The sequence below is a fragment of the Sylvia atricapilla genome, chromosome 1, assembly GCF_009819655.1.
Source record: "Sylvia atricapilla isolate bSylAtr1 chromosome 1, bSylAtr1.pri, whole genome shotgun sequence".
Classification (NCBI taxonomy): Eukaryota; Metazoa; Chordata; class Aves; order Passeriformes; family Sylviidae; genus Sylvia; species Sylvia atricapilla.
The window spans coordinates 17,555,739-17,572,399 of NC_089140.1; the positions used below are offsets into that span (position 1 = coordinate 17,555,739).

At 41.2% G+C, this 16,661-nt stretch overlaps 1 protein-coding gene across 7 annotated transcripts in view; it reads right to left on the reverse strand.

The window, feature by feature from the left end:
* KIAA1217 (KIAA1217 ortholog) overlaps nucleotides 1-16,392 on the reverse strand; it is a 173,799-nt gene extending 157,407 nt beyond the window's left edge. For all 7 annotated transcript variants that reach the window (XR_010743290.1, XM_066316215.1, XM_066316166.1 and 4 more), the window contains exons 1-2: nucleotides 16,290-16,392; nucleotides 10,917-11,203 (exon numbers count right to left, since the gene is read on the reverse strand). Coding sequence is in view for 6 of the 7 variants with exons in the window: in XM_066316215.1 (XP_066172312.1) it covers nucleotides 10,917-11,203; nucleotides 16,290-16,359 (357 nt within the window). In the remaining variant the exon portion in view is untranslated. The remainder of the gene's footprint in view (nucleotides 1-10,916; nucleotides 11,204-16,289) is intronic.
* Nucleotides 16,393-16,661: the final 269 nt, after the last annotated feature.

A 16,661-nucleotide genomic window follows, 5' to 3' on the forward strand; every position in this document is an offset into this window, starting at 1 on the left:
TTCCGGGCTCAGAGGGGATTAGCCCAGCTGCCCAGGCTGGGGCTGGAGCCGTGGCCCGGCAGCTGCCGCCCTGAGGAGCTGTGGCGGTGGCAGGTGCCCGCGCGGGGAGCGCCGGCCGCCACCTCCGCTGTGGAAAACACGCGGTAAAAATAAAACAGAAGGGAAGCAGACACGGGCCAGGAATTAAATGCTTGCATCTGATATCAGAGGAAGAGCACGTCGGTCAGACGATCCGCTGGGGGTTTGAGCCAACTGTACCCTGGTCTGCAGGAACATTTTATTGACATCAACACCAGCACCATGAGGGCCAAGCAAAACATTTTGTGGTCTGCGCCTCCTTGCTCCACCCCATCCCACCCTGCTGCGATGTTCTGAAGGGAGAGGTTCTCCACTGACTTCCAGAAAGGTTTGATGCTGTTTCTACCACATGTTTTTATTCAAATCCCCCAGTGACAGACCCCGCACTAATTGGCTGTGGTGACTCGGAGTCCCTGGTGTGTGCGGTGCAGAACCCTCTGCCCCACTCACCCTCACAGGAGCGTGCCTGAGGCTGGCAGAGAGCACCAACCTGCCCGTATTCCCAGGGCTGGACTTAGCCAAAAAGATGGCAGCTTGGATTAGCAGCTGAAAACAAATCAGAACAATAGAGATCCTCTAAAAACCCCAAAAATACTGCAGCAGTTACTGACAACTCATGGTAATTGCATTAGTGTGGTGATCCCATTCTAAGAACAGAAGAATACAGAGGCTCTCCCACATCCCTGGGCAGCAGACGTTGACATAATGTTGTCTGTTTAACGTAAAGCTATTAAACAATTTTAATATGAAATAGCTTTTTTAAAAAAAATTAAGACCACGTGATATCCATAATTAAAGAGTGAAATTGGCACACATCTGTGAGGTTTTGGAGTGGGTTTTTCTTTACAGACTTTTAGGGAAATATATAACAGAAATAATAAGTATATCAAGAATTTACTCAAACTACCACATCTCTGTAAAAAAAAACCCAAAATAAGTAGTTTCTTTAGATCTACAAGAAATTTTTTGGATTTTAATTTTTGGTTCTAATTTTTTGGATACACTTTTTAAATGGAAGCATTTATTTAAGTTACATAGGTACTTTTAAACTACTTTTTTACATTAGCCTAAAAAATTATTCTTCCTTCCAAACAATATTTACTCTCATTTAAATCAACCAACCAACGTCATGCAATGGTTTACTTGTTCAGCCAATGGGAAATAAGTGACATTTCTTCTTACTTATTCTAATCAAAGTCAAATATTTGTTCATTCTGTGAGTAGTTTGCTACTAATTACAACAGTCTGATGTATCGTATTTTGTGTTACTAAAAATAGGGCTACAAATTAATAAATGCAGCTAAAATTATGCTTTCAAAGCACAGTGGAAGAAAACCCAAAGCTCATACATAAACACTGACAGCAGGTCTGTTTCCAGACTTCAGACACCCACATACCCACAACATAGATGCAAATTGGAAAAGTCTTTGCTTGCTCATTTGGCAGGAAGTGTATCTGAAATGAACGTATCGTGTAGGATTTAAAATCAGAATCGACTTCTTTCAAATAAAAAAAACCCAAACCTTTTAACTCTGTTTCTCCACTCTTGACATTTTCTTCTTGCTGCCGTCCTCCTTTCTTAAAGGACAGATATCTCCCTCTAGACTAAAGAAATGTTTAGGATCAATTGAAACTGAAGTACAACTAGTTTTTCTCTTTTGAATGAAATAATTGCAATGAAGATAGTTTATTAAAGGTATGTGTAAGAAATGTGTAAGAAACCCCTTAGAAACTGAAATAGTCTTAGAACTTAATTGAGCTCTGGAATTTTCAGTCATGAAATATTTACATAGTCAAGAATTCAGCAATACAAAACAGAATTGGACATTCGTGTAGGTATCAAGAAGAACTAGCAAGAAGATAATTTTGGAAGATAAATCTGAAGATGTGGGACAAAATCTGTAACTACCAAAGATCAGAACATACATGATGGCTGATTATCCCACATCCACCACCTGACAGGTGTTAAGAAATTACCCTTAAGAGGCAGAACTCATGGTGAAAGACATATTACTGGTCTTTTGGATTTTGTAATCTAAAAATAACCTAAGAGAATAGCTATTCTCTTCCTTTCCTTAATAACTAATTGTGAATTTTAGACTTTATTTTTTAAGTGAAGTACACCTATGGCAGTGTATTGATGAGCCAATGAAAATCTTTCTTAAACTGAAAACAAATTACACTGCTCAGTGCTTACTAAGGCAGCAGTCTCCTAGTGAATAACTGGAATCACTACAATCCCCTGCACAAGGGGTCACACTAAATGCAGTATCACAAAAGGTACTAATTGGGACAAAAAATCCACAAGACCAAAAGAGGATCCTTCAAAAGATTCCTGACCAAACAAAAGTCCCTGCATTGATTTCCTATGTCAAGATGCAAAACTTGATACCACAGATTCTGAATTTACTGAACTGGCACAATTACCATGACTGGGTGAATGTTAAAAACACATCTCAGGGGCAGCTGTCAGAGTCACAGGTGTTGGCCACAATTTTAACAAGAGCACTGGTTTTTTTTCTAGTGTACTCAACTCATTTGAAGAAAAAGGAAATTGGAATACTTGTACACGAGCAATTGGTTTGTCTTATTCACTCTTGTTCTCCTATTTGAGCCCAGAAATTTTAAATAATGGTGATTATGATTAAACCAAACCAGTTAATCAGGTGACTTGAATGCAATCTGCCTTTGTTAGAAAATCAACTGGAAAATGCTGTAAAGCAGCAGCAATAGTCCAGAGGTGCATTTACTTTGCTAATGACTGACATAATTATGTGCTCCCATCCCAACTGACAATGTGCATATAGCACAAAAATGCTTCCCAGTGAGAAGCCCACAGGACTATTCACCTGCAACAAGAACAGCCCAAGCACATTCACATCCATTTGCTGGGAAATGGTTTTTGGACACAGCAAATTCACCGGTTCTTAGGCTAATCCCAGGTTACAGAGGGAGCCTTGACCAGGGAAGTTACACTGTCACCTCAGCACTACCACCCGCACAACCTGTTGCCCTCACCCAACACCTCTGCCTGGCTGAGATCATCTGCCAGACAAGTGCTCCTCACACCTTCTCTAGCACACTTCCAGAGCTATGGCCAAGTCTCCCCAAAACTGGTGTGGCCAAAAGTGTCTGTAGACCAGAGCTTGCAGGCCTTCATTATCACTTCTGTCACAAACTTACTGTGCTCTCATACGTAACTAAGGGGCCTGAAATTAATTTGGGGATTTAGGGGTCAGTCACTGACAAGCCCCATCTAGGATGGTTTCCTGAGGATGCCTCCTGTGCTGTTCATCCCTGAGCTGGGCAGGAAGCAGCTGGAGGTGCTTTGGTTTAAAAGCAGAGTTGGAAGAGGACGCAGTGGCAAAGCACCCTTGGCGCAGACACTCCTCCCCAGCATTGCTGGAGCCACTGCTGCACTGAACCCACCCCCCAGGGCCCTGCTGGCTGTTTTGGGGCAGCTTTTGGCAGTCATCGACAGAGGCAACCCAGAAAGAATGAGGGCTAAACCGAGTATGTGCAAAAACACACCTATAAATGCCTCAGGACATTTTGGGCCAGAAAAGCTTAAGTTTCTCAAACTAAGGAATCTCAGGTGTCTACAATAACTGGGAGAGGTTTCCATGGGCAACGCTTTTGAAGGCAGCTGCCTGAAACATGCTTTAAGGGATACCAAAGTCCTAGATTCTGTACTGGATTTAATAATAGGTACTGGAACAAGATTACTGCAGGCATTTACTTAGTCAACTGAATACAAAGCATTCTAAAAATACTTTTGCTTGTCATAAAATTAGATTAGAAAAATATATGTACAAAATTCACACGAACAAAGGAAAGTACAAGCAACTACCTGGGACTTCTGAGTTACAAACAATACACACTATTTAAAATGCAGAGACGTTGCCACAGGAAAAAAGTTACTAATCCTGTTGGGGCAAAGTAACTGCACTGGTGTGTGGTTTGCATGGGGGAGGGAAGGAAAAAGAAAGGGAATTGCTTTATTATCCTTTTTTCAGCTTTGTTTTGTTTGCTTGTTCAATAAAACTCCAGCTTTTCAAACTACTTTTAACTGATAGATATAATTAAAGAAACTTCTATTTATCAAAGCAAGTATTAACAATCTAGTTAAACTTCATGTACTCCCAGAGATACCTTAGGGCTAGTAGTTTAATATGTGCCTTAATAAGTTGCCTTACTTTTATAAACTAGAGGGTAAAATCGAAAGAGTTTCCACTGAGACACTATTAGGAACATTCCTCTTCCTCAGCATTTTCACTTTGAGTGAATACAAAGTAAATCCACTTTACTTTGCTAATGAACCAGCTCTTTGTTCATTTATCTATCAGGCTATTTATAAATATCTTGCAATCACAGCATTATCTGGGGGCTAAAGAGCATGTTTCAACTCAAAACAAATGGACATGTCATCTCATGTCCTTCCAAAAACAAAAGCTAAGGGCTTGGAATCCAGCAGAGATTTAACCTCATAATCATGTTGCATATGTTCATTTTCATAGCTTTTCTTAGGGGCTTGTAACAGCGTAAAATAAGAGCAGTTGCCCTTAACTTAGAGCGACCTGGAAAACAATAAATTGTTGCACCAGATATAGGTGAGACAGGGGACACGTGTGGACACCGGGGAGGGTCTCCCTTCCTCAGCCTGCTCTGCTGGGTTACACAGACTGCCCAGGGACAGCGGGGACCTGCTGTCTCACTGGGGCATGGCAGTAGTGTCCATTGCTGGAGAGGAGGCAGGAACTCACAGGAATCTCCTCAAACAACTTCTGAAACTTTACTTTTCCCCCGGCTCAAATACCTGCAGCCTGTGCCGACACAACAGCGAGTTTTGGCCGTATGACGCTGACTTCTCAGATAGAAATAGGCATTTTTTGGTGACACATTAAATACACCAGGATGTGAACCAAGTGGTAATTCAATGAAATGGATGTTCCCAACTAGAAAAATCTGCAGCATATCCAGATTAAAATCACATTCTTCACATTTTAAAACAATGTAATTTTTAACTCTGTTTTTAAACTTGCACAGACCAAAGAAGTGTTCATGCAGTAATTAACACTAAATCAATTTCTCCCTACCTGATTCAATGGCATCAACCAGCAACAGTGTAATGAATGTAAAATATGCTAGTTCATTTTACATTGTTATTTGTACATACGCAAGTACTAAACAACTAACACTCAGACTTTGGAAGAAAGGTTAAATTGAAATGAATTCTAAAAAATTCCCATTAATAACTCAGTTTCAATATATAACTGGGTGTAAAAGCAAAAGAGCTTTGACTAAAAAAAAACTAGTTTTTAAAGGGATTTCTTCACTTGCAGTGCTTTCAATTCTTTTTAAAGTCACTACATGTTCAAAAAATGTTTATTTAACCTTGCCTAATCAAGCAATGCAGAATATCAGAAAACCTTTATACCCTGTTTTTTCACCTGGAATTAGACAATGTGCTAACCATATTTTGCAACCCCCTCATTCCCTAAATCCTACTGAGGATCTACATGGAAGCGAAGTTCCTTTCAAGTTTACACCTCTCAGTAATCTTAGGCAGAACATTACGATTTTTCTCTTTTCACATTTTTAAGGTCGGGCGTTGTCCCCACCGTTTCCCACCCAGACCTGCCCGTTCCCATTCCACACTGAGCAATTTGAACCAAGTGAACCCTGGAGCCCCAACGCGGCTTCCCGTTATCACATCCCCCGGTGCCAGCGGGGGGCCATCCCTTACCGACTGCTGTTTACTTGATCCGTCCTCACTCATGTGAGCACCAAAGTGGCTGCAACTTCGAACACAAGGGCATTTACTGTCTCTCCAGAGGGACTGAAACGATCCCCTTTTGTTTACACCTCAAATCCCAAAGTCCCAATAGTTTTCTGTTGCTACACTTTCACCTCCAAATATGTTTATCCTCTACTAACATACTTTTACCCAAGGAAAAAATCTATTAAGAAGTGGTCAAATGTTACCTATTATGTCAAAACATACACTCAAAGTCAGTTTAGCCAACTAATACTGTGATTCATGTAAAAAACAAAAAGCTTCAGCATTTTAACAGATAGCAAATCCTGGAATAAATGCTGTTGTAATTTTAGGATTCTATTTTTACAGTTAAAGGAGAGACATCTGGCAATAATCTACAAATAAATACAGTGTCTCCATTCTCAGTTTCTCCTCCAAAACACTACCTAGGAAATTTTTGCAGCATGATTCATATAATCAACATGATACATTACAATGACTTTCAAATAATTCCGAATTCTTAGTTCATTTGATAAAGAACTCATTTTTGAAAGAGAAAAGGGAACATGCCCTGCCAGAAAACTTGCTTTATTGACTCAGCCCTGCTGCCAGCAGGAACGTGGTGAAGCAAACTCCATGATTTCAAAAGCATTTTTTCACAGCGAGGGCAGAAACAGAAAGAGGCTTATTTACCGAAATGTGAGATTCCACAGGTGAGGCCAGAGACGGTCTGAAATCCTCTTCTTTTAGTTCCAAAAGTTATAATTTATGATGAAGTCTGTAATAATCCTTTCAAGCTGCCAGGTAGAACGCACGCCATGTCTCAGCCGTGTTTTCTTTCACCCTTTTGCAGAGTAACTTTGTTATTTGCATAAAGCTTAGTCCTGGCCTATGGGACTTTTTGAACATCTACATGTTAGATTAGCTGTCTTGACATGCTCTATCAAGCATGACATCATGGATCTCCATGGTAACCTTAGCCACACCTGCCCAGATGCCAAGAGTTACCTGTCATGTTCAGATCGAAATGAACATAACAAAAAACTCGCAACCACCATTTTCTAGGCAATCAGCCCTGCAAAGGCACCGGAAGGATTTGGGTTTTGTTTTAAATTGATTGAAATCTGATTTCGTTTGCCAAGAAAATTTCTTCTTCATGGAGCACTGCCTGAAGGACTAGAGCTGCTCCTGACCCTTCCACATCTCCCAGCCTATTTCCTAGTCAAACAACAACTGAAGAAAGCTGTGGCAAACTTCTTCCAGCTCACTTTCTTACCCCAGGCTCACAAGCTCCCGCTCAGAAAAACTTCTACACATTCATTTTTGTTCTCTGCCCCTCAGAAAGGTTTTTTTAGAGCTGACTTGTAAAACAGGTTCACAGCAGGGATTACCCCCTCCCACTGCCAGGTTAGCATTTTAACCTTTTAATTGCTAACTCCTTTTCATGCTTGCAGCTACAGACCCAGCTTTTACACTTGTTCCTGCTTTCCTTCTCTGCTGGCCAGAGTCAACCTCACCTAAGCAGGTGACCGTGTCCTTCCATGAGCTCCACAGCAAATGATTCACACTGTCTGAAACTGAAGACATCCCAGACTGTTTCCTTCTTGCTTTCTTTTTTTTCCCAACTTCCCTGGGATTACATTAGCACCTTCCTTCCCTTACCACAGGTGAGACAGCATTGGCAGAGGTAAGGTGTTTAAAACTCCTGCAGAAACTTGCAGTACCTAAAAAAAAAAGTTGTTCCTCAGCTTTACAGCCGAGGTGGAGTGAGCTCTGGTGTCCAGCTGTGGACTTCTCTTAGAAGGGGTAAAAGCTGCAGTGAGAGGGCAAGCTGCTGGGCTATGGGTCACAGAGCTGTGGCCATCGGGTGCTGCATTCTCCTGGGCTGGGGTGCACAAGGATGTCTGCACCCCTCCAGGCTGCAGCAAAGTCATGCTCCAGTTTACCACAGACGAGCTTAGCTGCAGGCTATTTGCCTTGCTGCAATATCCCAAGCCCCTTGTGCAAATAAAGATGGCCTCTGCCTCTGTGAGCTTTCCTTGCCAGAGCAGGATATCACAAACAAGGCAACAAACCTTCAGAGGAGAAATGATCTGTATGCACAGCTGGGAGGTTTCAGGTCATCACATAAGCTAACCATCAGTAATCCCTGCTGGCATTTTACCTGGCCATGATTGTACTTCTGATTCGTGGCAGATTATCAGGAGCAGAAATGGGTCCTCAGGAGACACATCCAGAGAGGGATTTATCTGAATAAATGAAGCCTGGAGGAAACCATTAGCACATAGTGGAAGATGCAGACAACATTCAGCTGCCCTTGCCGGTGGAAGTGATACAGTAGGATGTGACAGCATCAAGTGTTTTTTTCCTGATGTTTATTTCCTGCAAACAAGGAGTCAGTTTGCCATACTCAGATAATGATGGCTAAAATGGGCAAGAAAAAAATGCCCACACAGAAGAAACCAGACAATTACCAATCTTGATTTACTATTGGTTATGGAGCTGAGAGGATTTAGAGCAGCCTGGAAGAGAAATTATGTGATGTACCAGGGGCTACCTCCTGACTGTAAATACTGGGGTATTTTCTGTTTCAGCTGCACCATTTGACAGAGAGATTAGAAAATGGTACTGCAGTAACTACTACCCTTAACAGGCATCCTACAATGGGGAAATTCCCACCATGGACATTGTTGCCACTTTCCAGATACTGGAACAACTGAATAAGTAAGAAGGGAGAAAAGGAACCTAGAAAGGAACCTGGAAAATAAAATGTAACATTTTAAATATGTCTTCCCATACATCTTACAAATTCTGTTTGTGATACATGTATATGTTACATATACATACCCACTACATGTGCATGTAGTTTGTCGTCTACACCACTGCTACACACTTACATATATAAGGGTGGAAAAAAGGAAGTATGGATGCTAAATGCACATATACACAGTTCAAGGCAAAATTATACTCTAGTCTTATTCATGGAGTGGCTAAGAGATCACACATTATACAGGCACATACATGTACACACACACAGCTGTGTGTATATGTATATTTATACACACGTACTTATGTGTATCTATATACAGTTACACATAACCACACACAAACACACACACCCACCCCAAATACTGATACGTGGGTGTGCACACAGAGACAAAATTGGTAAGAAAATCCCCCTCTGAACTGTAATGCTATGATCATCATAGTCTTACTGCATCTGATGAGACAGACAGTTGATACATCACATGCCAACTAAGCAACTTTCTTACAATCAACTTGTATTATTTATTTCTGCATGTTTTCATGTGGTTTTGGTTCAGTTTATACTTTTTTATGTAAGGCTGAATGGCCGGAGTCTTCAGTATTTATATGCTCTAACAGTAGTTTTACAGTTATTTTGTTTTAAAATTGTTAAAAAACTCATTACACACAACACATATAATACATACGTCTAATTGCCAAAAAAATAGAAGCAGCAGAATGAATTTTATCCTCAATAAATTAGCAAGGAATTTTACCCTCAATAAATTAGCAAGGAAGACACATTTTAAACAAATATCAAGAGCAGTTACTGCATTCTTTCTGTAATATATTGCCTTCAGAAAAGGCTCAAATTACAAAATGTGTAGGGTGTAATGCTGTAGGCTGTTCAAACTACGTTTGCAGTGTCTGCAACACTGGAACTAAATATTTACATGACTCCAAAAGATCTAATCTCTGGATTTCGCCCCCCTCCTACCCCCTTTATTTAATTTGTATGCTATCTTTATCCACCACCCAGCACATTCCACACAGTCACTAAAGTTCAGGGAAGAGATAAGTGGGGAGGGAAAAAAGTCCTTTAAAAAGAAAGAAGTAAAACAGTTTAAAAATAAGGAATAGATCATCCTCATTAGAGCTGAAGTTTTGCAGCAATTTTAGCTGGATACAGATGGATTCTAACAGTGGTGACACCTGGGATCTCTAGAGACCATGTAAAAGAGAAGTTCTAGAGGTGATTTAACAAATTACAATCTTTCCAAACCTGTAACAGTCTGATCTTCAAAGCCTCTCAAGTATGCAAAGGTTCAAAGAAGCTTGGAATTCACTAAGAAGCTTCCATAACAGAATACAATGTTTTTCCAACTCATTTTTATTCCTTATTTACAATTAATTTGCTGTGAGTGCTGAAACACCTATAAACAACTAACGGAAACGAACTTCTACAAAAAGGCTTGCTGTCAATCATTTGTTAAACCAAGAATAATGAGCACAAGATTTTTTAGACCAAACTTCAAATTCTGACACTTGTTTAAAAAAATTAATTATGGAATAGACGGTAGATTGCCTGAACAGATTAAACTCTGTTATTGCACCCAAAACCAGAGTCCAGAGTTAGGAAGAGATCCTTGCATGGCATTCCCTGAATTCAGAGGGTCGGTGTGTCGGCAGCCTCCACCTGCTCTGAGAGATACATCAGCGTGTCAGCTCTCCTCTGACCCTACATCTCCTGCTGGCTGCTGGAAAGCAGCTGCAGGCAGAGGCACACCACCCTCAGGTATGCTGCTGACAGACGGATGTGGGTGTCAGAACTCCCTGGAGGAGGCAGACAGTTATGGGTAAGTCTGTTCTGTTTGCATTACAAAACTCAAAAATAGAAAAGAAAGCAAATGAAAGGGTAACAGAGCCAGCTAAAGCATACAGACACACTCTGCAGGTATTTTCTTTTCTCCCAGGCAGCGGTGCCAATACCGAAAGTGTAACAGAAGTTAACAGCTGTTCCATATTTTCCCTTCAGCTGTGAAAAGTAGATTGAGACTCATATACTAAGATCAAGAGTCTCACCTTTACTCTTTTTTCTGTGTTTGCTCTAAAAAAAAGGAAAAGCTTTTCAGAAGTGTCAATTTCCACAAACAATTCCAAGGTAATACTGAACAGATTAATTTTGTTTCTTTGAATTTTAAGGCAACATCTGAATTCCAAAAATCTGTTTCATACTTTGTTACATTCTCACCCTTTGTAACGAGGTAACACTCGATTTTGTAGGAGTTATAAGGACTATGGAACAAAAGACATGATACAAATTTTACTTCCTTACCTGATCCCTCAGTCTCTCCTGGTGTCCCATTATTGCTGTGGCATGGTGGGGGTATTTCTGTTTCAGATGCTCAAGAAAAGCCTCTCTCTTCCTGTCCATTTCTGAGGTTTGCATTCCCAGTATTTCTTTGGAACTGCGAGGGCCACCCACTGTATGTCTTCGAGGGATGTTGCGGGTGGACTTTGAATTAGAAGGAGTGTGACTGCTTGGGGTCGACAGGAGCTCTTTAGATCGGAGACATTCTGCATCATCTAGTGATGTTACATGCAAACTGGGTTTTGCCTGGTCTGAAAAGAAACAAAACCAAAAACCAAACATAGTTTATATTATAAAAACTCAATACCAACATTCACATTAGTAGCAAAAATGGGGAAAAAGATTGATATGAAAGCTAGGTACTTTTAAAACTCTGGCAGTGCACAATGGCATGTTCTGCATCATTAGGCATATACCCATCATAGTAAGTGGCCCAGAAATAATCCCTTATATAAGCTATGAACATACTTATCTACTTCTATCACACAATTGCAGTACTGCCTCACAGGAAAGTGAGTATCATTAAAGTAGATGTTCCTTTTATATCAACTTACCTATGTGACTTGAAAAGAAGATCTGACAGGGCCCTTATTCCCTGACCTTTAAGATCTACAATGTGCTTTCTACAAGAAGAAACAGATTTCTTCAATAGGGTCCAGTACACTTAATGGCCCCATAACTAGTATCCTTAAGGACACAAACTGATAGAATTCCTTTGACAGAGCAGATTTTTAATCCTTAATCTTTTTTTTTCCAGTGTGTTTTCAACATGTTCTGAAACACCTAGGAAATAATAAGAGGGTTTGGGAGTCTCTTTTTCCTGATTTGTGACTGTGGTCTGGTTTTAAATTTCACGGATCTCCCTCGGATTTTATACGTCTCAGGACAACGAGCTGGAAAACTCTGCATCATTTTTCCATAAACCATTTCTTAAGAAATAGAATAAAAGCAAGTTTTGTGTGATCTAAAAAAGGAGGAGGGGGGGAAAACCCCAGATAAATTTTACTACTTTATAATCTACATTAAGACCAAAGACTGCAACGACATTTGTAAAGAAATAGGCAGACACTGTGGGTATGTAAGTGCTGGCTTATCTTCAGGTAACTCTGTAACATGAGCCCTCTGGTGCTCAAAAAATTGTAGACTGGAGCCTTGTTACCTAATACCTTTGAAAAAAATCCCTCACTCCTTTGTCAGCAAAAGAAAAAAAAAAAAAAAAAAAAAAAACCAAAAAAAAAAAACAAAAAAAAAAACTTCACAAAAACTTGAATTACTGAAAAGGCCTCTCCAAGTCCGATGTGGCTTTCCTCATCTTTACCAGAAAGACTCAGACTCAGACACCCCTGAGTGTTAACCCTTCCCAACACCTCCCCAGGAGCAGGGAACTCCTTCTTCTACCTGTTTTGAATAAATCCGAATTTCTCTCTGACATTTTTTGTCTCAGAGCCCCTGATCCTCCCCCGGATGTTTTGCCCACGTGCTGCCATTACATAGCACCACTGTTTGGAAAGAGGGACCTACTCACTTCTTTTTATGTTCAGTCAGTCATTCTCACACTGTGTGTGGTAGGCACACCACTTGCCTCAGGATTTTATGCTGAGGATTTCTCAGCTTTCTGATGTGCATTGTCAATTGCCTGCCACGTGCCATGGAACATCAAGCCCTTGTAATAAAGCAAATCCTCCATCAGTGGAGCCTCTGCTGGATGTCCCCCCAATTCACATAGGGAACCTATTTCCTTGGGTTCCATAACAGAACTTGGCCTTGGATGGTCCTCAAAGATGTCACATGTTTCTGTAAACTCCCTATACTGTTCAAGGGCTCCAAAATCTTCAACAATGCCCTCCTGTTTGCATTCATGGAAACCTATCCTGAAAGCAGATGCAAACACAGGGTGACACCACCTGCAGACACCAGGGTCTGATAAGCTCACAACTTTGTGAGCAGGTTTGGTTTACATGGAAGTCTTACTCTCACACAGATTCAAAATGTCACCTGTGATCTTCACAGCACCTGCTGAGACCTTCTTAGCAGCACAATCATGGTTAAACCTTCATAGTAGCAGCCTCACCTTCATGTTCAAACATACAAGTACCCAACTTCTTTAAGCACAGCTCAATTAAGAAACATCCACGCTCTCTGCTTATTGGAAAGTCAGAGCATGAGCCACCAGGTACACTGAGCTGGTTTGAGAAAAATGGCAAACAGGAAAGTTTTGGTTGCAAGAAGCCAGTGTGGCTACTCCAGATATACTCAGTGAAAACAGTTTCTGAAAGCTGCACAGTCATTCCAATGGACTTTACATGGGAGGAAAACTAGGTGGGCTGGGGCTGGATGGAATTTACCATCTTTAATTTGTTGTGCCAAGAGCCTAGAGGTTATATCCCTTAGGCTGCTGGAACAAAGGCACAGACATAAAATAAGAGATTTTCTTGGAGCTAAAGGGAGTCAGCATGTGCACGGGTGACTGAGTGCAGCAATTTGGTGTAAGCCCTCAAAGTATGGTCATAGCAGCAGTTTCAATCACTGAAGTGATGGCAGGCACTTCCTCAAGAAGGCAGGTAAACCTATGCTGACAAGCCCAACCCAGAACTCATGAGTGTGTATTTTGGGTCCTAAATCTCTCACATGGAAAGTCTTTCTCTACTCTGCACTTCAGTAATTTCAATAGTTTAAGAAAAAGCTAATTATTTGGCACAGAAAGAGACATATCAAGTAAAGGGGTTTACCACTGTTTGTTATTAGGTGAAACCTTGAAAAGGATTCAAAAATAACATACTTTTCTTATACTGTATTAGAAAGATCAACAAATTCTCTTATTTTTCGTTCATATATTTGGAAAATACTGCATAAATACCAGTGAAAAGAAAGGAATGTAAACTATGCAAGCTAATTTCTCATCTTGCCAGAAAGCTGACTTGGGCATTCAGCAAGATCCTGATCCTACATCATTACAGCACACAGCAGCACAACTTTCTTTGCAAACCAAAATCTCTGTGTTTCAGTATGGGTCTTTTCTCTGCTAACCACTGAAAAAAATGTTTTGGACCACTTCTGGACAGGGATAAGTGACTTCAGTGGCAGGGCGGAGCACTGGGCCACCGAAACTCCCCTGTGGATCTTAAGACACATCAGTTCTACAGATGCTCTGTAGGCCACAGTGTTATAGGGAGGAAAAACTGAGAGAGATAGTCTGGATTTTGGAGTTCTCAATAACATTGTGGGTCAACTTTCCATATCTTCCAAGTGAAGATAATAGGCCTAGCAAATCAATCTCCACAGATAACTGTGAAATGTGTGAAATATCATGTGATAGTTCCCAGATGAGTGCTGTGAGTAGGAAAAAGATAAATTATTCAAGTACCCTCCTTAGGAAAGGAGCAAAGAGAAGGCAATAGAAAACATACAGGTGTGAGATAAGCTCATCTCCCTCTCTCTCCCTCATTTTCAGAAGCTAAAAGCTGAAGGTATTTCTGTTCAATAAAGCAGCAAGTCCAGAGGGCAACTAAAAGCAAGACTTGCTGATTGACAGGGAGGAATTTGGTTATCCAAAGGCATGAGTAACTCTTACACTTGATTTGCTTCTCTGATCTAAAAACAAGTTTCAAGATTCCTTAACATCACCAACATTACCCTTTATTATAGTAAAGGCACAGGTCTGCAGTGTAGAATGAGTATGTCTAGGATTAGCAGCAAGATTATCACGACAGATTAATGGCTGCGAGCTAGGAGAGAAATAAAAAATAGAAAAATAAAAAAGTCCTTTGATATGTCCCAGAATGTAATTCTTCTAAGACACACCCTCCACTGAAGTCTACAAAGGTCAGGAAAGTAATTTTGTTTCACTACTTTAAATGCTAGGAAGATTTTAATAGTCCTGTTTTGCAAGCCAGGTGACATGAGAAAAGAACATTTTCAGAATAATTTCAGAAAGGAACAACTGTGGACCTCACCCATACCGATACTGTGAAACTGAGCCTTGAAGCGAACCCCATTCAATACTAACATTTTAAAAAGAATATGAAATTAACAGCATGACTCAAACCAACCTCTGTTACATTTATGTTAGCAGTAAATGTGATATTATTTGGAATTGTTCTAATTTACTTCACTGTCTTTACAATTAGCTCTCCTTCCAATGTAAATTTTGGATAGGGGCCAAAACTACTACATTTGGTTATGAGCTTTCAGCACTGAACATTTTTGGGAACCATAGAATCAGTCTGGTCAGCCCTCTGTTTTCCTAGCTCCATATGTATCTGAGGCAGTTTCATCCAAGCCCTATAGAAGAAATGTGTTACTGAAGGTGTTTTTTTCCTAATCAGACACATTCTTGAAGTGAAGATTTCCATCCCACTAAATATAAACATACACAGACACAGGTTACTTGCAATGCTCAATAATTTTACTCAAAAAGTAATTCAAAAGAGCATTACCCAATTAATGAACACTCAATTAAAAAAAAAAAAAAAAGAGAATAGCATTTTTTTCCTCCTAAATTGCTAACACGCTATTTATTAGCATTGCATGCCTGTAAACTTGCGTGATTTTTTTTTAAACCACATGCACTATTTGTTTCACAAAAGCACAGTAACCCAAGTTTTCCTGAAATGCCTGTGAGGAATACAACCTGCAGGAAATGGGAATGTTCACAGGTGCCCCACAAACACTCTAATAGATAAAGATTAGCTTAGGTGTTTGTCAGGCTACCTGAATGTTACGTTCCACGTGGAATGGCCCATGTAGAATTCTCCAGGAAATAGTTTCCGTACACTTTATAGGAAATAGATAGTGCAGCAGTGAAGGTATGAATGCATAGCGGCAGAGCCGCCGTGAAAACCTCGCTTAGACAGTCCTGGCTTCGCTCCAAAACAAACCCCAGTGGTTTCACTCAAAGTAAACCAACCCTGTCACAATCTGCCGTGGATCTTCCTCTTTCAACAGACACCCCGAGGTAAAGACGAGCTCAAACACACTTTTACGAAGGAAGACCTATTTCTCTGCCGTAGCTGAGGCCGGCAGAGCATTTAAAGGGAAGCGGACACGCTTTCCCCGCCTCAGCCTCCGCACGGGCAGGATCCCGCATCCCTGACAGCCATGCAGCGTGCTCCCGGCTTCCGAGGGCGCACACAGAAATCCCTCCAAAGAGGAAGTTAAACTCACAAAGTTCCAGTATTAGGGAAATGTGCATAGCAGAGCCATTAGTACAAGGAAAAAAAAAAAAAAAAAAGCTAATTTTTTTCCATGCATTCTGCCTCCAGTTATATAAAGCAGCAACGAGGGACACGCTTAAAGGTAACTCCATCTTTGCCTCACTTATATCGGCCGCTTACTTACCCCTCGTCTGCCTGCTGTCTGTTGGGCAAGCCAGGCACAGCTCAAGTTTCTGGCTTTCCTTTTCCTCCATTGTCCCTGCCTCCGGCACAAGCTGCGGTCTCCAGCCGGGCGGCAGCGCGGCGCTGGGCGCGGAGTGCGGAAGCTCGGCGCAGAGCCCGCGGGGCTCCGGGGGCGCCCCGAGCCCGGCCCCAGCAGGTGACGGCCCCGGGCCGCCCCTAGCCCGCCCGCGCCCCGCCGCTGCCGCCCCGGCCCGCCACACGCCGCATTTCCAACGCGATCGCAGGCCTGAGCCTCCGCTGGAATCCGAGCCCGCAGCCTTTTAAATCTCTGTCATGGGACAAAAGCCTTTCCACACTTTTTTTTTTTTTTTTT